This window comes from Megalops cyprinoides, chromosome 12, assembly GCF_013368585.1.
Source record: "Megalops cyprinoides isolate fMegCyp1 chromosome 12, fMegCyp1.pri, whole genome shotgun sequence".
In the NCBI taxonomy this organism is placed as follows: Eukaryota; Metazoa; Chordata; class Actinopteri; order Elopiformes; family Megalopidae; genus Megalops; species Megalops cyprinoides.
In genome coordinates, this window is record NC_050594.1 from 21,241,810 (window position 1) to 21,264,549 (window position 22,740).

The 22,740-nt window shown below is 41.7% G+C and overlaps 3 protein-coding genes across 6 annotated transcripts in view; all 3 read right to left on the reverse strand.

Annotated features, from left to right (window-relative positions):
* The window catches only part of nin (ninein (GSK3B interacting protein)), a 31,884-nt gene extending 29,029 nt beyond the window's left edge, over positions 1–2,855 (reverse strand). Inside the window, exon 1 of the mRNA XM_036541753.1 lies at positions 2,665–2,855. The gene's annotated coding sequence lies outside the window, so the exon portion shown is untranslated. The remainder of the gene's footprint in view (positions 1–2,664) is intronic.
* A 4,431-nt stretch (positions 2,856–7,286) lies between these two features.
* On the reverse strand, positions 7,287–15,862 carry pygl (phosphorylase, glycogen, liver). Its single transcript, XM_036541745.1, has 20 exons — positions 15,457–15,862; positions 14,511–14,612; positions 13,907–13,985; positions 13,560–13,663; positions 12,523–12,654; positions 12,322–12,433; positions 12,117–12,199; positions 11,856–11,996; positions 11,621–11,713; positions 11,285–11,431; positions 10,815–10,978; positions 10,612–10,726; positions 10,396–10,497; positions 9,829–9,976; positions 9,688–9,746; positions 9,460–9,601; positions 8,836–9,043; positions 8,269–8,403; positions 8,079–8,145; positions 7,287–7,783 (listed from the first exon to the last, which is right to left on the reverse strand). The coding sequence occupies exons 1-20, from the start codon at positions 15,697–15,699 to the stop codon at positions 7,595–7,597; spliced, it is 2,565 nt and encodes an 854-aa protein (XP_036397638.1). The 5' UTR covers positions 15,700–15,862; the 3' UTR covers positions 7,287–7,594.
* Positions 15,863–16,179: 317 nt separating this feature from the next.
* The window catches only part of trim9 (tripartite motif containing 9), a 35,126-nt gene continuing 28,565 nt past the window's right edge, over positions 16,180–22,740 (reverse strand). For all 4 annotated transcript variants that reach the window (XM_036542364.1, XM_036542362.1, XM_036542363.1 and 1 more), the window contains 3 exons: positions 22,322–22,625; positions 21,837–21,999; positions 16,180–19,844 (listed from right to left, as the gene is read on the reverse strand). In XM_036542364.1, coding sequence (XP_036398257.1) covers positions 19,767–19,844; positions 21,837–21,999; positions 22,322–22,625 — 545 coding nt within the window. In that variant the 3' untranslated portion in view covers positions 16,180–19,766. The remainder of the gene's footprint in view (positions 19,845–21,836; positions 22,000–22,321; positions 22,626–22,740) is intronic.

A 22,740-nucleotide genomic window follows, 5' to 3' on the forward strand; every position in this document is an offset into this window, starting at 1 on the left:
CATGGCTACATTTACATTATCACATCTCTGTATGCAGTGTTGTTATTTGTTTGTAAGAAGTTAGGTTAATTAGTGAAGAATTAGAAAAATAACAGGGGTGCAGTGTACGGACAATATAGAGGAAGTGTCATGTAAAGCTGGACTCACACTGCGAATCCAACCTGCACTGAGGTGAACCTGAAATAGATGCATCTTAACCAAAGCCTTTACTGGCAGGTACAATTATATAATTACCCATCACTACAAATAGCATCCCTACAATAGTCACATTATGGCTCTACAGGCTCTACAAAGCTGTAAAACAATTATTTAAGCAATATGTTCAAGCAAGACAAAGCTCAAACAGGCTTTATCACCACCACTGCAAATCAATCAAAATGTATCATTTCAAAGACAGAGAACACATCACCCTTTAGTGAAGGAGCTGTCAAACAGATACAGAGGAAAGATGATGCAAAGTAAGAGAAATGTCATCTAAATCAAAATGCAAAATAGTAACACACCCACAGTGGACTGCGATGCACCAGAGGTAGAACAGCTGCACAGTGACATCATCATCAGTGGCCCGTCAGAGGCGCCGACGGTGGCCAGGTGCTCCCTAGCCAGCCCCCAAGTTCCCCATTCAGCCCATACAATGGACTGTCTAAATGCAATTGGTGGTCCATACCCCTCAGTGGCTAATCAAATTCAAGTGATCCAGGGCTTCACAGTTCAGCTGGCGCAAAGGCAGCAGGACAGCTAATCAAACATTAACCCCCTCCCCCTCTCATTTATGAGACATATTCATAGGTCCTGTGGTAAGACTGAAACAACCAACAAAGGAAATCCGATCTATTTAAGAAATGGTCAATAAAAATTGTATCATTATAATCTTTGTTCTAATAAAGACTTTAATAATAAATAGCTTGCCTTTAGCAAAATCAAGGCACCTAACACCACAGAAGAAAGGTTCAATCATGAAGTGCATTCAGCAAAAAAGGAATAGTATAAGAAAGAGCAAAATCTGTTATTTTGTTAGCCCAAACCACACACGTGTATAATTACTGCTTTAACTAGTGACAGCTTCACATTTCTTACAGACAAACATATTACGTTCTTGTAGAAAGCAAGACACCTTGCATGTTGTACTTTGTTGATTTGCTCATTACATGTATCAAACAAAGTCATGTAAATGGGCCTTTGATATACAATTATAAGTAGATGCTGAATTCCTCTTCAGAACTAGAGAAAATCGTAACGTTCTAAATTCCACTGGGAACTGCTGCTTGGATCAGCTTTTACTTCTATAGACAGAGCTAAGATAATCACAGACTCCCACTTCTTAAGGGCTTGACCCTCAGAGAAGGTCACTGTGCCTTGACTTTGACATCTGCTGTTTCAGAATCAGAGCAAAAAACAGCAAAAGGTGGGGGGCGGGGAGCTGAATCCTGACACTTGCTGCACGCATGCATTGTGGTCTTTACCGTTACAGACACAAAAACATGCAAGCTCTGCTAGCCTATCGAATTATATCAGTTCATGCAGCTATGAACACTTCCAGAAAATGGAGTTGCAGTCCAAGTTAGCTTTTGCAACAAAACCCAGAAGGCAAAAAGGGAACTCGTTTATGCACACCATTTGATCAAAAGGTATACACTACTGAGGTTTATGGTCAGTGTTTTCGTCCGCTCCTCCTACAGGCCAGTACTTCGCTCCCCAGAGGAGCTGCGCCTGTCTTTCCCTTGTGTCAACAGGCACCCAAGCATCTACCTAGCAACATGACATAAGTAACTAGCCAAACTATTACTCCCTTAACAAAACCAGTGAGGCTGGCAACAACATCTCTTAAGTACACAAATACGCAGCAGTTTATCATTCAGAACACCATGTGGTCTCATTGAGGAAAGACACAAAATCACAAACTTCTTTGGTGGAAACAAAGTAACCTACATTTCGACAGTGGTAGCTGCCTGAATTGAAAAAAAGAAATGGGATTTTTAAAAATACGTTTTAAAATATACCCTTGGTAAATTCGATGGCGAAAGTAAAAGGAGCCTAGGCAGTAAGACGACAAAGGAAAAAGTCAAAGTGGAACAGAAATAATAGCATTTCCACAAAGAAAACAAAACGACGGGGCATGACAATGAATCATCTGCAGCTCAAGTAGCCACGCTTCGGGAAAATCAAAGTGCACGTTTTAAATAAAAAGTAATAACGGTGGGGAGAAAACTGCTTCTTTGCAGATCTTGACTCAGCACAATCTTGTGTTTGTAGCAAAATCTTAGGCTACAAAATTACCTTTGTGCTCTCAAAGAACATCGGCTTTGCAATGTTAGGCAGCCTACCCAGACCACTTGTTAGATTTATTTTGTGATGACTAGTTATACTTTGCACCAAGGACCAACAACTCAAATCCGTGTACTGAGCCATAGCAACAGGTCACTCAGCTATAACGGATTTTAAACATTCAAAACTGTAATTTAAACAGATATTAGCTTAACTGCAAAGAGGAAACGCGCTAAAATCCAAAGCATGTGCACTAAAAAGCGTATCAGACCTCTTTGGTTGCTGTAAACCCCACGAGGTGTGCCGGTAATTTACATTCTATAACTTAATACGTGGTGAATAAAGCAAGCTACAGCAGTTAGCTAACGGGCTGAATATGAGCTACACCAAAAAACTTACCCGGACTCGAAAGATGCCCTTCCTCTTTTCACGCTATCAAGTCTTTGTAAAATGTGCAACAGATTCTCATAAAAAGTTCTCCCTTATTCCTTGTAGATACCTCAGATACGCCGTCGTACCCACACCCTAGATAAAATCGTCTTGGGGGTTCAACTGGATCTCAATATGAGATGGATACTCTCGGCACGGCGCAAACTGCTAACTGCTCCAGTGTAATTCAGCTGCATCTTGTTTCAGATTTTGAAACGCTCCAGAGAAAGGAGGGGGTGGTGACGCCTTTAGACGTAGCCTAACAGGCATCCTCACGATCTTGCTGAGCTGAACTAAGCGGACACTTGCGGCGACAGCATGTGAGCCTACAGAGAATTTCTGAACCAAATCATCGCCACAAACTAGAGAACAGCATACTTTTTATACTCGGGTATATGGTAAAAACAATGACCCATGTTTTCAAAATCATAATGTTGTAGGTAGTCACACAAATTAGGGATTAAATTATGTTGCAACATATACCTATCGTGACATTTCATACGGCAAAGACTGCTTCTACTAAATCTTAATCTCTTAACATCTCATAGATTTTATGATGCCTAAAAATATTTGTGTTGAAAAAACCTGATGGGCTTGAATTTGCATATGGCGTCATGCACCCGGGTCCGCTTTTTCGGGAGTCACATGATATCGTCATAAATGTCCGCTTAGAGCCGACAGCCTCACTGGTCGCATTAAAATGACCGCTATATTTTTTTGGCCTCGGAGACAGAGTGGGCCACGGGATGAGCGTAGAAATAGTATAACAAATTTCCCAGAATTTGGCTGAACTTTAGCGTCAATAGTTGTGGCTTTCTAGTTGAATGGTTTTATTTGCAGTGGTTATATAAATATAATAATAATAATAGTAGTAATCACGGATAATCACATATAATAGTAATAATCATGGATATAGGCGTTTTAAGCAAAATGTTAATTTTATGATTTAAGAATATTTATTGTGTTATTAACTAAAACTTCTGATTTAAAGTCGCAATATCCGGCTTGTACAATTGAGTAAGTTAGAGTAACTGCACTGCCACCCGTTGGTAAAATGTGAAATTGTCTACTTTATGGTCCAGATCAAGGCTGCGTGGTGTGACCTTACTACAACAGCAGCGGCCAAAATAAGAGCCAAAAAACAACCGTATGTCGGAGTTGACCAGACAGTGTCAGTTTCAAGTCATTATGCAGTTCACAGAATATAGTTCTGACCACAGCAGCTGATGGCAGGCCTTACAGCATGACGTGAATTAAAGTGTTGGAAGTAGGATTTTAGAATGAGCTACAACAAAAATAAAATAAATAAATAAATCCCATATATTATACATGTTCTCAACAAGAACTAGTGCATGTTGTGAGGCCTATGTTAAGGCTTCAAATTATGTCCTTTGAGCCACTGTAATTACTGCAAGAGAAAACAATTAAAACAAAAGAACAAGCCTAATTAAAGAATTTAGAATGTTATGGAAAATGTCTGATTGTACTGTCATGCAGATATCTAAATAGATGGACACCTCATGAGATGGTTCTGTTACGTTGTACTCACTTCACACAGTTGATGAATAAGACCAGACTGTATTCCTACTTTTCATAAGTTTAGCTAACATATATCTATTTTTGTGTACCTGATTGGTTAAGTCATAATGGTTGGTGAAAATTCAGACAAGCTTTTTGTTTAATGGTGTCTATGCTTCTGTGCCTTTCATCCTCCTCTTGTTTCCTTGGATACTGAGTCATGTGATCTGTTCATATTCTTGTGAGCCCTGGCTGCTACATTATGTTTCTGCCAATGACTTTTCATGAAGGACTAATATAAAGAAAACACAAGAAAATATGGCTGACATGCCATGAATTAGGATCCCTTGGATCCCTTGTGTTTTATTTTTTCTGTCTTTAAGGTCTCCCTATTTTGTGGACCTTACCTGTCTCATGGACCTCCCACTGAATCACACAGTTAACCCCCTGAACTTCTAACTTGAAGAGGAAATCAAAGTAGAGTCACAGAGAGTGGATTCAGCAGTGTAAACAAGTCTATCCACTTGTTGCTAGTTGTCATGAGACTGTTATTTTTGTGTGTTTTGTCCCATAGGTACAGAGTCATTATGGTCTACAGCAAGCCCTGGGATGGTTTAAGGCCCTTGAGATGGTGTTTCTGCTGTCATACATTTCCATGGCAACAAGAAGTGTTGCAGTTGCAAGATACTGCTCTCCAGGAGCAATAAGTTGTTGCATATCATGACTGTACTAAGTAGGGTATGTTTTACATGGTTGTTATTTTTATGTGTTGTGTAAACCTCACTTTCCTTAATATGTTGACATACTAATACTACATTATTGATTCATGCACATATAACACACGCAAAACGCATCTGAACAAGCTAATAACCCCGTGTTCATTAGATTCTGAGGGCTGGACTTTTGCGTCTAGAATGGACATTCCTGTCATAAGTGGACATTCCTGAAAAACATAACAAGTACTCCTAAATAAAGAACACATTTGTATTTTTAATGTTTTAATTTGCTGCTGGAAGCATAATCCAGGGGAACATTCATACTTCATACGTAATGTTTAGTATAATATGGCATGAGAAAATTTTGCAGTTTTACTTATATTTGTCCAAGTTCAAGTGTTTGATGCCCTCTAGTGTTTATAAATTAAAGTGTTTTATGGCTGAAATGGGTATGCCGCTACTTACTATACTTAACTGTTCCAGATTAACCAAATAAGTGCACATAGTAACTCAGTGCTCCCTGGATGCTGCTGGAGGCCATCAGTTCTGTTATCCCAGTTATATAATGGACACGTTTTGTGTGATGATACAACATAGAGATTGTTGTGCCCTGGCTGAGTTAATGCTATGAAACTTGAGGCTGTGTACATAAACCTCTAAGAGGATATTCCAGCATACCAGTACTTCTGTTGTTGCTCTACAAAGACCATCTGTTGGCATTCAAGCCCTAGGGGCTGCATATCAATTGATTTTGTTATTACCACAAGAAACGCACAGATTTGCTCATTTCCTCCTCCACCAAAGCCTGCCTAGTGAGCATTACCATAAAAGTGCATCTAAGGTAAAATGTTACGAAGCAATATCAGCGCTCTTTATCAACAACAGCAATAATAGTTCAAAAACCGTTATTGTTTCAATTTTTGTTACCGGCTTCAATGCAAGTGCCCATCTTGTTTGAGTTGGAGGCCGGGGGCTCATGGATCATTTCACTGATGTGTAGAGCATTGCACAATAAGAGAAATTTGAAGTGCCATGGCCACAGTTTTCCCACTGTCTGTGTGTTTAGAAGACCTGTCTCAAGACCTCCAGATATCATTTAATATTCCTACACTCTGACTGGTGTCATCTTTTAATATGACAATATAATTTATCATTATCATTTTGGTAATGTACCAAAATCTATGATGTATATGGATGGGAAAACTGGTTTAAATGTTCAGGTGTCTTCACCCTTCATGCGTGATGTGTGCTGTCACAATCATTATTCCTTTTACTTGGTCATTGCTTTTGGATTTTTTTATGTGGGACTCCACAGCATTGAACAATTTGATCTTCCCTTAAAAAGATTGAAAGGCCAACATTGAACATTCCTTTTAATTAGTACAACAGGTAAAACGGTTTTGCACTGAGCTTTAGTTATGTGCTCTGAGCTGTTTTCCTCTGCAATGAGATAATTTTGTGCTTCCTCACCGTGGCTGTGGCAGGAATTTCATAAGCGCTTGCGGTTTGTTTAACCTCAGGGCATCTGCTTTCATACCATGAAAGGCAAACTCTGTCCTGTTTAGAAGACCACAAAATGTGCAATAATTCTGTGTCTGAATGCCTGATTCTGCTTTGTTGATGGCAAACTTGAAATGGTTATCATTTGATTTGTATGAAAAATATCATTCAACAATACAGAAACATGCAACAATTAAGAACTTAGAGGTGTACTGGAAATTGTGTATTAAATTCATGTGTTATATGGTTATATGGTTAAGATACTGGAAATTTGAAAATACTTGGTCAAGCTTGCTTGTGCTGGGATTCATGAACAGCTCCATTACACAGAAAGACATCCTGTGCATCATTATCTGACAGGATGCAAAATGTAGGGAATAAAACACATGAAACAGCAGTTGTGGACAGTATTTATTGAGATGAATATAGAATGCCAAACAGGAGAATAATGTAATGCCAGTTCTTCCTTTCAACACAGGGCTGGGTAACTTTTTTCAACTAACATTTACATACTCAACTGATTGGCTCAGCCTTGCCCTTTGGAACATCAGGTAGAAAGGTCATTAAATGCTGAATGAAATGTTATGGCCCCAGATGTCTTCAGTAATAGACATAATCCATATTCATAGTCCTCTAGAAGAAGTGAAAGATGCATTCTGTCATTAAAGCACAGGCTTCATTAAACTGACAAGGTCTCATAGCCTTGACATGCTAGAAATGATTTGCAGTTACAACTAAACAAACCCTGACAGGCCCACTATATATTATGTACTTGGAAAATGTATAACATAAAATACTGAGTGCTATGCTAGTGCTAAAGATGAGAACTAGAAAGGACAGATACGCAAGCTTGCTATGACTGAGCAGGAAGTAGGCACTGTGCAATGTGCATACAGGCAATAACAAAGTGCTAGCCAGGAGCGAATTCAGTGTACAAAACATTTGCATTAGTGCTGACAGGTGAGCAAATCCATAGCTACAGACTGCAGTCTGTTGAATTTAGACTAACTGGAGGCTTCACCTTGAATTAGTGCCGCTGTACAACTTTTTGCAACTTTCAAGCAGAGCCTAAAACGTACATAGCAATCTAACTCTTTTTTTCAGCTCTGCAAATCTAGTAGGAATGTTTCACTAGTTTTTCCTGTTCTCAGGTACCCCTGAGGGTTTCACATCTTTTTCAAGGCCCGGGCCGTCTCCTCGATGGCCTCCCGGGGTTCATTTGGGGGTGGGATCTTCAGGTCAGTTGGCTCCACCCCCCAGATCTCTGTAGCGTAATCTGTGATGGTGCGGTCACTGGAAAACTTTCCTGAGGCGGCAATGTTCTTGATCACCATCTTGGTCCACTCCTTTGGGTTCTGTTTCATTAGGGGAGGGAATGTTCAATGAAGATTACATTACATTATTACATCACTGGCATTTAGCAGATGCTCTAGAGCAACTTACATCGGTTACAGGTTTTTTTTTTTAACAATGTTCTCCATTTATACAGCTGAATATTTACTAAGGCAATTCTGGGTTAAGTACCTTGCCTAAGGGTTATGAATCCTGCTCCTTAACAATTATGCTACACTGCCACCATACAAGATGACCTTGTACTTAAAGAATAAGAGCCCAGCAAATATAACTAATGAAAAGCTTATGTTTGCTTACTTGATAAAGCTTGTTGACCTTCTCCTGGCACTTGATGTAGTCTTCATAGTCTGCAAAAACTTTGAACCTAAGGCATGGGGTGAAAGGGAAGACAACATGATAATGGCATCAGAGAATGTTCTACTTGACTGAAAAACTGTATGCAGTTTTTTTAAGCTGGCAAGAATAGCCTGCCTAGAACATCACCCACCGATCATGGTTGAAGAGCATGTTTATGATGTCTTTAAAGAGATCTGGCTGCTTGGGAGAGAAGAATCCACTTTTGATCTGGTCCATGACCTGCTTCAGCTCTGGGAGCTCCTTGTAGTACTTCATGGCATCATAGCTAAGAAGAGAGGATCAGAGTCAGTCTCCAAATGTACACTTAAAAAGATGATCAAGAACCAGATTGCACCATTACCATAATCAACAGATTGCTCAGGCAGATAGGTCTGAGCTATCTGTTGATCACAAACACTCAGACACTCAGTTGTGGATATAGTTTGGGGTTAACTCCTTGTGTACCAGTACTGAACATCCTTGTGTCAAGTTACTGAAAGGTGGTTAAGTGCGTGACACACACATACACACCCACACACATACTGTATATATACTGCAGTCATGAATTCATGAGTTTGACCTCAGAGCTGTTGTCCTGCTCTCCATTGTGAAATCTTAGTATTTTACATAATTTACTTCCATTGTTATCGTCTCCAGAGAGAAAACCTGTAATCTGGCCTCAATTATGTCAGCAACTTGGTCAGCTGGGAAGCCTTACCCCCTTTTGTCCATCTCTGCCACGTCGTCCACAGTCATGCCAAAGATGAAGAGGTTTTCCTTGCCAGCCTCTTCAGCCATCTCGACGTTGGCACCGTCCATGGTGCCGATAGTCAGGGCACCATTCAGCATGAACTTCATGTTGCCAGTTCCTGATGCCTCTGTACCGGCGGTGGAGATTTGTTCGGACAGGTCGGTGGCTGGGATCACTGCAGGGCACACAAAAGACTTACAACCAGAGCCATATTTATTCAGTGTACATGAGGGATCTTTACCTCAAATAACCAGCAATCCTTTTTAACATGAAAACTGCTGGCCTACATTTATGCAAGCCTGGGTTCTCAGAGTGTTAATTTACTACAGGCTGACAAATCCCCATCACAGACAAACCACCCACAAAAGAGTGATTGCTCTATGTGGAAGACTCCTGAAAATCAAACTGTAATCTTGGGGCTGCCAACACATAAATGTTGAAATCTGGGCAAGTGAACTAAAACTATTTTATTGTCTGACCACAAGTGAGAGCAAGCATATTTGGAAGGGAGAGATCTGATATAAAGACTGGTCTCTGTGGCTGTTGCTTTGACCTCTAAATAGTCTTGACAGTACCTACTGCAAATCATACCTTTCTCAGCCAGAGAGACTCTGTAGTTTTCCAGGAAGATGACCTTGAGTTTGTTTCCCACCACAGGGTCATTGTTCACAACCTCAGCCACAGAGGTGATGAGTTTGATGATCATCTTAGCCATGTGGTACCCAGGAGCTGCCTGCAGGCGGAGCAAGTGAGAGCAATCAACAAAAAAAGTCAAATTATGCTACACAGAATTTGTTTAAGCAATGCATGGGAACTTACCTTGCCACCAATTATTACAGTTCTGGGTACGAAGGGTGCCTTTGGGTCCTTCTTTATGCCTGAAAAGAGTGTGAGAATCGCAATTATTTTCTGTCTTCAGATGCGGTATGTGTGAGCTGCTGGGGTGGCCGGGACACGTACGGTTGTACATGGTGATGATGTGAAGACAGTTGAGGAGCTGCCGTTTGTACTCATGAATCCTCTTCACGTGAACGTCAAACATGGAGGAGGGGTTGATCTCCACCTTGTATACCTTTTCCAGGTACTGTGCGAACTTCAGCTTGTTGTCCTGGGGGAAAAAACAATGATCTTGAACAATTAAATCACTGGTGCAGACCACATCATCTCATCAGGGTTCTGAAACATGTCTTAACATGTTCACAGTAACTTAAGCAAATGGATGACTGGTATTTCCATAGGGCAAGTATGGGCAACTTCAGTGATAGGCCTGCATTGTCTTAAGAATTTACTCCTAATGCAGGAATTTAGCTTGATCAACAAAATTACACATCACAGATGTGCTGATGAGAATAGAAATATATGAAGTTTACACCACAAACCTATGGACCTTTCCTCATATTGACTGCTGTACATTTATAATCACTGTCTATTGAGTTTGCAATGCAAGCAATGCTAGCTGAGAGGAAATTAAAGCCTGAACTGAATCCAGCCTGTATGGAGAAGAGGTACTGCCAGCAGCAAACTCACCTGTTTCACCTTTGAGAGGTCCCGGATGAAAATGTCATCATCCACAAAGTCATTGAGCTTCCGTAGCTGACTGAGGTCTTTCACATAGTCTTCCCCAATAGCCTGTAAATGAGGAAGTTAATGAAGATTATCGAGTATGGGTGGAAATCCTGATGCTCAGTGAAAATACTGTTATATCAAAAAGAACATTCATTAAAAAAAAAGTACAAAATTAACCTCAGCAATGAGTTCAGCCAGCCCAGCATTACAGAGCAGCAGCCAGCGCCGGGGAGTGATTCCATTGGTTTTATTCTGGAATTTGTCAGGTTCCAACTCACTGAAGTCCCGGAACCTGTGAGGACAAAAAACAAGAATTCTACTGTGCATCACAGAATTCTACAGGCAAAAAGACAGATGCACCACTAGAAAAGACCTCTTACACATCTGTTTTTATAATGTTGGAGTGAATCTCAGCAACTCCATTCACAGCATGGGATCCCACGATGCACAAGTGGGCCATGTTGATCCTCTTCCCACCCTCTTCCTCAATCAGGGACATGTTGCGAATCCTGTCCATGTCGTTAGGAAACAGAGCAGTGATTTTCTGGAGAAAATAACAGAGGAAGGAAATTGTGTTTACATTATGAAAAATACTAAGATTTCACAGCTTAGAGGAGGGAAAAAAGCTCTGAGGTCACTCATGCACTCAAACATACACATGCAAATCTTAATCTACAGCAAAATAAAATACTCATGCCTGCGCTACAAGATTTTGGGGGCTGTATGAAAAAGGAAGATTAAACCTTGTAACACTTCATTATGCATAAGGTATGTTGTCCTGTACCAGACTAGTGCATGTGTATGTTTGACAGAGAGTGTGTGTGTGTGTAAACAGACAGCCTGTACTCACATCCAGGTGTTTCTGGTTGATCTGGTAGATGATCTGTAGGTGTCTCGGCAGCAGGGTCTCCATCAGCTGCACTGGCCAGCGCTCCAGGGCCTCAGGCAGCACAGTGTGGTTGGTGTAAGCAAAGGTGCGTTTGGTGATGTCCCAGGCCTGCCACACAAATGTGTTTTTACCAAACATTCATGCTCATTTTCTTGCGGAGCTTCACACCAGTTGCAGATGTTCAAGGTTTATGGCCAATTTATGGCCACTAACTGCAGTATCATTTAGCCACGCTAATCAAGTTTTTTTGATCAATGGCATCCCTCTCGCTCATAGCGGTTAAATTCTTCAACCCACCGTGTCCCAGTCCAGCTTCTCGATGTCCACAAAGATCCTCATGAGCTCTGGGATGGCCATAGCAGGATGAGTGTCATTCAGCTGGATGGCAACCTTCCCAGAGTGAAAAGAAAACATCAATGTGACATTTCATTTCCCTACCCTACTAACTCTGAGCTAATGTCATCTGCTGCACACTTGGAGATCAGAACCTCATGCACCTTGCTATCAGTTGCTATGAGTCCAAGCGGCCTACCTTGTCAGGGAAGGTTTCAAAGGAGATGGAGCCTGAGGAGGAGCTCCTCTTTGAGGTTTTAAAGCGGCGGATGATGTCCTGGAGCGTGGCGGCCACCACAAAGTACTCCTGCTTCAGACGCAGCTCCTTGCCTTCAAAGAACTACACATAGAGCATGCGGGAAAGCATGACATTAATGCACCAAAGCTAGAACTGTGCATGAAACCAGAGCAAAGTATACACCAAGACTGCGGTCACATGGAGACAGCTGAAACGACTCACGTTATCGTTCGGATAGAGCACCCGCGAGATGTTCTCAGCCAAGTTCCTGTCCAGAACAGCCTGGATGTAGTCTCCGACATTGACTGTAAAAAAATGGACTTCAACTCCAATGCTACAGACAGTCACAACTTCATAATACAGTAATAAAAAAAACAATACACAGAGCTCCATGAAGTGTAATCAAGGCACAGCGCCATGCACTTACAGTCCCGCAGGTTGAAGTCATTGGGAGCACGTGCAGACCACAGCCTCATGGTGTTCACAGTGTTATTCATGTAGCCAGGAATAGGGGTGTCATATGGCATGGCAAGGACAACCTACCCACAGAACAAAATGGTGTACTTGGTACCTTAAGCAGTAACTACCTTCAGATTATCAAAATCCATGCCCATGTTATATCAGGTACCTGTGTATCCACCCATTTGGACCCCTCCTTAGTCTCTTCTACTCGCCCGTAGAAATGCACAGGCAGCATGTACTCTGGGCGGGCCTTCTCCCAGGGGTTACCATATCTCAGCCAATCATCAGCCTCCTCCACCTGCAAACCACACAATGTTGATTGGGAGCTAGTTACCAGTACTGTCCTTACAAAAGCAATTCTAATTATACAGATCCCATTTCAGTAGTTAATATGAAGACAGCTTTACAGAAACGCTTGTTTCTTTCCAAGACAGCAAACCTGCAGCAAAACACACAATACAATCCAGTTTCATGTGCAAATTATAAATACAACCTTATTGAATCTGAATTTGAATATTTGATATTTATTTAAATATGAGCAGTTTAGGCTGCAAGTCTTCCCCCTTCAGTAAATGAATAATCTGTAGGAGAACTTGAGTTGAAGTCCTGAAATGCATATTTACATTAAAAGGTTTACAGGGCAAACAGGTTGCTCACATAAAAAAGATGAGAAACTAATGGTGTGGGTCCTTATCAGGTTGACGAGCTGCTTTCAGCATGACCACAGTCATGAGCATAGAATAACAGTGGTTACAGACCTCAGGGGCAGACTGCAGACCCCTCCGTTAATGATTGTCCCACACCAGAGTAACATACTGCCCTGCTTCCCTCAAATGATCCAATGGAACTTTGACCCTTGAGAGTTGCGGCGGGCATGGCAGACCATTTTAAAATAGGTGACGGACCACTAACTTGAAGCTGGATATTTAAATTTTCTGTCAGGCATTCAATGTAAACCATTTTTGTGCGTAGAATTCCCTCTAGGAAAATACATCCTGTGGCCCATGTTCAAGTCACATTCAGAGGTCAAGCACAGAGATATGACAAGAATAGCTTTAAGAATTGCTCCTTGAATGAGTTCAATGAAATTGTGAAATGTTGGCATTGAATGCAACCTGCATTGTGACATCTTTTAAGAAAATAATTGGTGATGATGTGTACATTACGAATACTTAAAAACTGACTGAGGGATTGCACAATTACCTGCCAACCCTCTTTGATCTTCTGGTTGAAGATTCCATATTCATAACGAATGCCATACCCATATGCTGCAAGGCCAAGGGTGGCCATCGAATCCAAGAAGCATGCTGGGGGGACACAACCCAAAGAATGCATTGCACACTTAATTTAACAATAGTACAAATCTACAAAAGGGACAACCGCAAACTGTGGTTGCTCAAATTTCCTGTTGAGACATGCTGTGGACTGGTGTTCTGTAGTTTTCCACAACTTCTCAAACAGTCTGTACATTTCCAGCTTGTTGAAAGACACTTGTACAGACACCACAATGCGCAGACAATTTAGACAATGTCTGAAATTTGATAAATTACCTGCCAGTCTGCCCAAACCTCCATTCCCAAGTCCAGCATCCTCCTCCATCTCCTCCAGGTCCTCCATGTCCAAGCCCAGCTAGCGAAGTCAGAGCAAAGCCACAGAAATGTAAGGGACACTTCTGAGCTTATGCTTTGAGGCTTACAATAATTCCTTTATCCACATCTCAAGCTGCTTGCACAACAAAACTTACCTGATGGTCAAGACCACATGGTGTTTTTCTATAAAAGTAAACCTGTCACCTTTTATTAAACTCTGGGAGAAGGAAAAATACCAGCTGTTGTGCAACACTGTCATAACCTGGCAAGAAACAACCATGCTACGTTTGTGGTTACATACAGGAAATTTACAAATAACCTATCACTTTACTTAGATTGGTTGTCTTGCCATGGGTGGAGGACAGAGCTTCCAATGGTTGAGTTGATAAGAGATCGTCTAATCTGAAAGAAGTGCTTGTGTGAGACGTCCGAGATGCTGAAATAACCTGAAACATGGTGAACTGGGGTTCCCTCAGGGGTTAAATGTCATCCGACAGCCACACTGTCTCCTGGGGCATTTCCTACATATAGACAGAGTTTCTGCCCTCCGTCCATGGCGCCTCACCTGGTATATTGCCTCATCACAGGCATTCTGCAGGCCAAGGTTGATCATAGTATTCTGCAGGGTTCGGCCCATGTAGAACTCCAACGAGAGGTAATACACACGCTGTCAGAAAGATGGTCATTTAAAATGTTGAGAATGCAGGCAGACACATATAACTGCATATTTGTGCAAGTAGGAGGAGTAAAGTTTAATAGACTCTTGTGCACTACACTTTTTTTAAGGGTGACTTTGCAGCGATTGTGCCGGTACTTTTCCACGAGGGAAGGCTGTCTATCTGTAGTTAAGATATAGGACTAAAAGGATGGGGACAGGGCAGATTGCATTTTAAATTGACCGGTGTTCACAAAATAAACAAGATTATTAAATTTGCGTCTACAGTAAAAAGACCCAGCAGTGCTCCAAAGTAACCACGGTGCATGGTAATTTGGTGCCAGACTTGGACTTCATCTCTGCAATTACATCACATTTAGCAAATTAGCAAGTGATTCACGCAGGAAACATGACGAAATGAGCTACTACCCTGCCTACCGCCCTTCCAGCTCATGTTGTCGAGTTTCAAAGGTGGGCGACAAGTGGATCACTAAGGACTACAGACACAGTGAAGCATTTTATCGGTTTTAGATTTCTTTGAAACAATTACGCCTTTCCAAACATGCAATTTCAGGCAGTAACGAAATCTATGTGCTGTTCATTCACTTCCAAAAACACCCACTTCCTATTTTTGCTGCATGCTACGTCACAACAAGCAAGAAATGAATGCAGTTTCTGTACTTTACTTTGGCATTATCCAAATGACCACTTTGCACTGTATAATTTTTTTTTTTTTTTGCGAGTAAAACAGGCTTCAGCACCCGCGGCAGTGACCGTCAATCTGAACTGAGCTAATAAATCAGGCTACTACGGAATGTGTGTGCGTGTGAACGTGCAGCAACGCCACAAAGTTTACCTTTGGATCGGTCTCATAGTAAAACTGCTGAGTTCTGATCCATCTTCCAACCAGGTGATCTCGAACCGTCTGTGCGAGGGCAAAATAGTAGTCTCGCTGCGTCGCCACATTTCGGTCTTTAACCAGAGTAAAATGCAGGTGGCGGTTAAAGCCCTTTTTAAGCTCCGCGACGTTTTCAACTCCCACTATTCCCCTAATGCTTATCTGCTTTCTCTTCTCTTGGTCACTGAGTGGCGCCGCCATTCTCACACACAGTTTTTCCCTGTTTCCTGCCTGAGCCAAGGCACATGAAGTTTATATAAGTAGGATTCGTGCACTACAAGTTCCCTCCTCTCCGACATCTATTGGCAACAGCAGTCGCTGGAGGTGTGTCAGCCAAGAACCCGACAGCCCTCTGACAGAAGGGGCGAGTTCACAGAGCAGCGTTGTGAGGCAGCCCCCACAGTATGTCAGTAGTGAAAGTTTGTTGGAGTTGGCCAGTTTTGTCTTGCTCAGAAGCGCCTTTGTAAATAGTTGAGTAAGGTTTAGTGTGTTGAATTCACCAATGCACGCCTGGGTGCTGCAAGAAAACGGGCGATTCGAAAGAAAAAACAAGAAAAGTCCAAAACACTGTAACGCATTTATTTAATATATACTGTAACAGAAAACACCAAGCGTTTAATAATACTTACATCAATAATAATCATAGTTATGATGATAATAATAACATCAATTTAAGCCACTAATAATAAGCAAATAATTGTATAAATAACAAGCAGTGTTACAAGGAGGTGAGGAAGTACATTACATTCTACATCACCAGCTGGACTGTATTAAATATAGAGCACATGGTCACCATCACTGGAAAGAATGTCGCAATAACGCAGGCACTGCCGTACGCACCGCACACCTTTAATGAACTGCGCTTGTCGTCCAGCGACAATGTCTTTTCTTTTGTTGTTTCTTTTAAACGATAAATTGTAGGATAGAGAGATTTGTGGATCTAGACCACTGACATGTCTCAGTACCCTTTAGCAGACTCTCAGTCCACTTGATCTTGTGGTCTCATGATCAGGCACCATCCAGGTCTTCCTCTTTGGCACTGTCTGAGTGGTTACAGTCTGGTCTTGCTACGAACCATTCCTTTAGAGTACAGATGAGTGAATAAGCTAAAATCACTCTGGTATATTATCTTTTTTTTTTTTAATAATACAAATGCTATATTACTCAAACTTGTCAATTTGTTCTTCAAACCTCATAGCTGTTCTTCAGAGCAGGTAATGACGGCACATTACAAACAATAATCTTTATTATTTATTTCCTTAAACACTTTTAAATATAGAAAAATTGCCTTTTATGGTAAGGGGATATTCATGAGTTGTTCTGGATGATAAAAACTTATTTTTGAAAAAGCCAAACCATAAACCCAAATTTCTCTTTTTCCCATCTGTAGACATCCTACCCTGGGAAAATACATTGTTGTGTGCCAGTGTCTGGCTAAGTTACAAAGCACAGCCAAACCCTCCCTGGCTGTCTGTCCAGTGACCCATAAAGTGGCCTTGTTGGTATTTTAGGATTCGAAGGCATGTTTGAAACAGTGCCTATGCTCCATTGTGGCATGATTAAAGAGTCATAAACAGAAAAACAAAGGGGATGCCTCATTAGTGCTCTGAGCAGCACTGATGAAGATTCAGTTCAACCATGTGTAAAGATAGTTTTGCCTCCTCGCACACTGCCGTGTGCAACACATTCAGTGACAGTAATGGAGAAACACATCTGTTATCTAGCACCTTGTTTTGGAGTACCCAGGTCCCAGGATAGCTCTCTTTAGCTATCTTATTTAATAGTTTCAGAGCGGTCAAACTCAAGTTTTTTGCTCATGAAGGTTCTTAAAACAGTTAGTGAATGATCATCAAAAACTGTTATCTCAAACTTAACAGAATTAGCTTTCAGATAAAACAGAATAAACCACTACATAAACCTTATGAAGAAGAGCGAATGTCTGATGTTTACTGTCTAATAGCTGTTACTGTGTTAAATAACAACTCTTATTAATTAATTCCTCCTAATTTGAAAAAGCTCAGTCTCAAATGTATAGCACTAAGACATCTGTTCACCTGCGCAATCCATCCCTGTCTTTGAAGATAGTAATGCAATCTTACACGCAATGTTAAAACTCTACGTCTCAACTGAATTCAATATAATATGCACACTAGAACATGGCGAGTGTAATAGCAACTGTGTACAGTGAAAAGACACTTGCAGCCCTCCTCAAAACAACTCAGAACATACCAAGTGCCGGCTCTCAAAAAAAAAAAGAAGAGCATGACACCCAGAATCATCCAGTCACTGACTCACATCTAGAGCGAGTACTAGATATACTGGTTATACCTGAAGAGTACACCTCTGACAGCTGAATTCAAGGGTCTCAAGAGTAGGAAGGTGGTCGCAGTCCTCATCCAACCTCAAATCTTAAACTGTCAAATTCAATTAGGTTATTAGTATTAAACAGACATTACACACTACGCCAGCTCCATGTATCTAACGAACAGAAAGATACCTATAAAACCTACTCATATCGCATGCTTCTGGATCAACACTCCCCACCCCTGGAATCCTCATGCTATGGATGCACCATCCACAGTGTGTTTGGTGATAAGCACACATTATAATGGTAGGTCCATCAACTGTTACTTTATAAAGGCACACCTTGCGTGTTTTATTTTACAGATAGCACCTTATATTCAGTTACAGAGTTGATGCCAGCCATATTCAGCTACCACAGAGCTCTTGGAAAAAGTATTGTATTGATGAAGTAGCACACTCTCCCATGCACAGTTTGGGGTCAGGGGGTCTTCATAGCAAATATTTCAGAGATTTTGGTTTGTTATCAGGCTCTCCATTTCTTTCAAACCATTGCTTTTCTAACTCATACAATCTACTAACAAATTTCTCTAAATCAAGAAGAGAAGCCAAAACATTAATAGCTCTAAAACATCAATAACTTATGTTTATACATTTTATACATAAGGGCAGTTCATGAACAATAGTACAAAATCTACTTGAACTTGATCACCTAAAGTGACCAAGTGTAAGCCAGCTGCTGTAGCACCTCATGAATACTGTGCCAAAACTGACACACCAATTAAAAAAAAAACAAACACAAAATTAAATAAAATTAAACAAACAAAAAAAAACCTCAATAAAAAAAGCAACAACAGATTAAATTGAGACAGAAATCAGACACGCCACATTCTGCAGAAGCTGTGGTGTGTAGAAATGAGTTCTGCAGAAGTAGCTTCTGTTTCCTGAAAAAGCTGCGCAGACTGTACAGTCCCAGTGATGGCAGGGTGCCCCATTAATTCAACTTACTGAAAGGTCACTGTGTAGGTACAATAGGAGTTCACAAGATAGCCACTTTAAGCGCCCCCACGTCAGAGGAAATGACAAAGGAAAAAAAAAACAGGTCACTGGTTTTGCCAGGTATCATTAATCAAGTAAGCTAGGCACCATCTCATTTCATGCAAAAGAGAAAAGAAAAAGCAAACAAAACACCATGTCAAATTAATGTAGGGCCCTCCTCAGTGCCTTGTGCTCCTCCTGGTGGTGGTAAAGGGAATTATATTTCAGGCTACTTGGTCACAGCATTGCTCTGTATACCCTACTGTCGCTCTGGTTAAAAGGATTTTTGCATGGGAAACTCAATAATGGATGATACGGTCCACATCAGTCCTCAGTAATTAACTATTAAGGTAAATGACTCAATAATTGCTGCTTTTGCACCTGCAGTGAGTAAGCCCTGTCCTGATTCTGTTTAAAGACTTTGATGCCACCTAGTGTAGATTTGAAGAAATAATATGTATTTTTTTGTCCAAACTGTCTGTGAGCAGGTGCTCACTGAGTTGAGTTTTTACAGTTGGATAAGGACTGACTGGGACCAATGGATGCTGGAACAGCTTTTATCTTGTCTGGATTTTCAGGTTCAGAGACAGTTCACAGGGCACTAACAAGAGACAGACTCCCACCCAGGACACTCACTTTCAGCCATATACCCCTCAAAAATACCATAAAAATATAGCCTAAACATTGAAAGCTAAGTGCGGACAAACAATACTTGCTTTCCGTTAACAGTGTCTTCAGCTCTGTTTAATGTACAGCAGGCCTTGAACATGGGGGTGTCCTACCAAAGAGGAGGTGTTCAGGGGAGTCATGGTCTCCAGTCTGTGGTCTACCAGGGAAGGCAGAGGACAGGAGACTGAAATGCAGAAACACAGACTGACAGAGGCTGTGTGAGTCCAGGTCCCTCTCGCTGGACTGTTTCCATGGGGACATTAGCACACTGAGCCCGGGGGTTCAGGTTCTCCAGGCGTGTAGAAATCAGGGATGGGCAATCCTGTGTGCAGAGTCACCTGAGACAAGAGAAAACACTATTAACATCAGAGCTATAATGACCATTACTATATTAGACATCAAAATGGCAAAATGAAAAAGTGATATATTGATCTTCATGCCAATTCCCCTTAAATACCCTATAAATGTATTGATACAGATATTGCAAATCCAGGAAGAGCAAGGAAGAGAGCGCAACTTTGACATGTCCTTTAAGGTCATCTTTCAGAAGTGTAAACAGTGTACGGACTATTCAATTTAGAAAATTCATAAAAACAGGAACAAATATATTTTAAATAATCTGCTTATAAATGTGGCAGCTTGGTTGTTTATCCCATTTCTGTAAATCTGGATTCTCTTTTTTATTATTTGTAGCAGTTGAGATTTTGGATCCAATCTCAAATACTTATTGAGGATATGTGTACGTAATTACTCGTGCTACACTAGTTTTTACATCAGAGACTGTACCATCTTAACAGCAGAATGGTGCCTGCTGATGCTAAAGTATTTCATGATATTTGCTTAGTAGATCCTCTTATCCAGGGTGCCTTAAATATCTTACATTTTTTTCATATAGCTGGATATTTACTGGATCAATCCAGCTTTAGCTCCTTGCCCAAGGGTGTAACAGTAATAACCCTCCTGGGAAGGGAACCAGGTTGCATGCTGGGTTATAAGACCTGCTCTTTACCACGACTGCTGCCACAAACCACACTGCAAATACCATTCCAGAGCCAGCAGCTGCTCCCTCCATCCTCCCTCTAGTAGCCTAATTCAGCTGATCTACACTTGAGATATGTGCGCATCACATTGTTATGTTTATTAGTTGTTCAGCTCAGTTGCAGAACTGCTTTAATTTCTCCAAAGTGTGCCAGTGCCTTTCGGTTGCACTTCGCAATGATGAGAAGTGGCAGCGATGGATCTCAGTGAGAATATGCATCGGTTATGAGGCTCTTGGAAGTTACGCTGTAATTTGAATACCAAAAGCAGGAATGTGTGCGGTGAGAGGCTCTGGAAAAAACGCTCAGTGCTCCCGCTGTAAGTCTGAATCAGCTCCTAAGTGACGACTCTGTTGTATCATTGGAACTGATCACTTTCTGTAGGGAAAAAGGCACAGGAATGTAGCTCACAGTGCACCTTTGTAATTCAGCTGTACTGAATCTGTCAGTGCAGCAGGGGGAGATGTTGGGCTGACGTATGAAACAGATCTGGGAACAGATACCACTTGAAGGCTGATACCATCATGGCTGTCACAATACATTTGTGTGTTTGCCATCAGATTCACGATTAGAAGTGAACATAAATCAGGAGAGTGTTTCAACAGAAGCTATACACATTTTATGTATGATAAATATTCACTGAGAGGGTCGTATACAGCACTTCTCCTGCAGTAGCCCCTCCCTGAGGTGATGCACATCAACAGTAAAGCTGCATTGCCCGTCAGCAATGAAGACCACAGTGCTAATGAGTAAACGACCTTGCTGCATCATGGCACACATTCCCCGCACCCTGCTTAATGCCTCACTGTGTCTGTTAGTCGTTTGCCTGAGATTTTACAGTTGCCTGCTCGTTTGTGCCGTTCTGTGATGTGAAGCACTAACGTTGTTTTATGGCTGTCTGTAGTGGTCCCTCAGTGGTGGAATTAACTCCCACACAGTGGTCAGGACAGCGGAATCAGGACAGCAGCTTGAACAGTGTTATGCTCACATTCACTCGTTTGGGAGTGTTGTTAGCCTGGTCTGACGCTGTTGCGCATTCAACTTGAATGGAGAGACTTCTGTTCCTGTGTGCTGGAAGCTGGATAAGAGCATCTGCTAAATGGCTGTAATGTAATGTAATGTTTTGTTTAGCTATAGGAGTATACCCACACATGGCTGTGTTACTGTTGTGGTTAGCTTTAGCTTGTGTTTAGTGGATATCTGCATGCTGTCATCGTGTTATGGTTCAGCTGAGGCTGAATGTGTGCTCCTGCATTTTGTGATTGCTTTATGGTCGTATTTCGTTGAAGGTACCTGCACATTGCGGTTGAGACTGATGGCAGGGTAGAAGAGCCCCTCCATTCCCTCAAAGGCAATGGGACCCTGCTGCTCGTCATTTATGAGGAACAGCAGAATCCCACGGGTGAAGTCCAACAGCACTCCCACTGTGGCACCTTTGCTGATACCCCCGTCCGTCCTGATAACACATACAGCGAAAGAGACAAACACGGTGAGACACACACAGGGCAGAGGGAATCAAACACACACAGAAACACACACACACACACACACACACACAAAGAAAGAGACATCCACATACAGATTCAGTTGGAAAAACACACATCCACTCACCAAGAGTGAGTGAAACATACACACATGAATGTGTCAACACAGAGGTATACTGTGTGTAAAGAAGTGCACAAGAGACACTTTTATGCATAATTATACAGAACACAGCTTGCCCTAGCAAAGAGAGCCAGAGACATGCATGTTGGCCAAGAAATGACACTGTTCCTCACCTGCTGGTGTGTGAATTGTTGTGCATGAACCAGGACCGATTGTTGTCCACATACATCGCCCACGCCTTGTCGTCTTTCCCGAGCATGACATCCTTCAACACGTCGCCGCGGGCAACCCCGAAGGCAGGGTCTGGGTGGTTGTCGTAGCGATCCACGCACATCTCCCAGTAGTGCACCCCACGGGAGAAGCCAGTGTTTCCCATCACCACCCTGTCGTCATAGCTATTGCACGTCACCGTCAGGTTGTCGTTGGAGAAGATGATGTCAGGGTGGGCGGATGCTGGGTCGAAGGTGAACCAGGCGACTGTAACACACACACACACATGAAGATGCACACACATAGGTGTAAGCAAACATAGAAAAACTATGGCTCAGTTATAGCAGTTAATTAAATAACCCCATCAATCCATAGCCCCCGT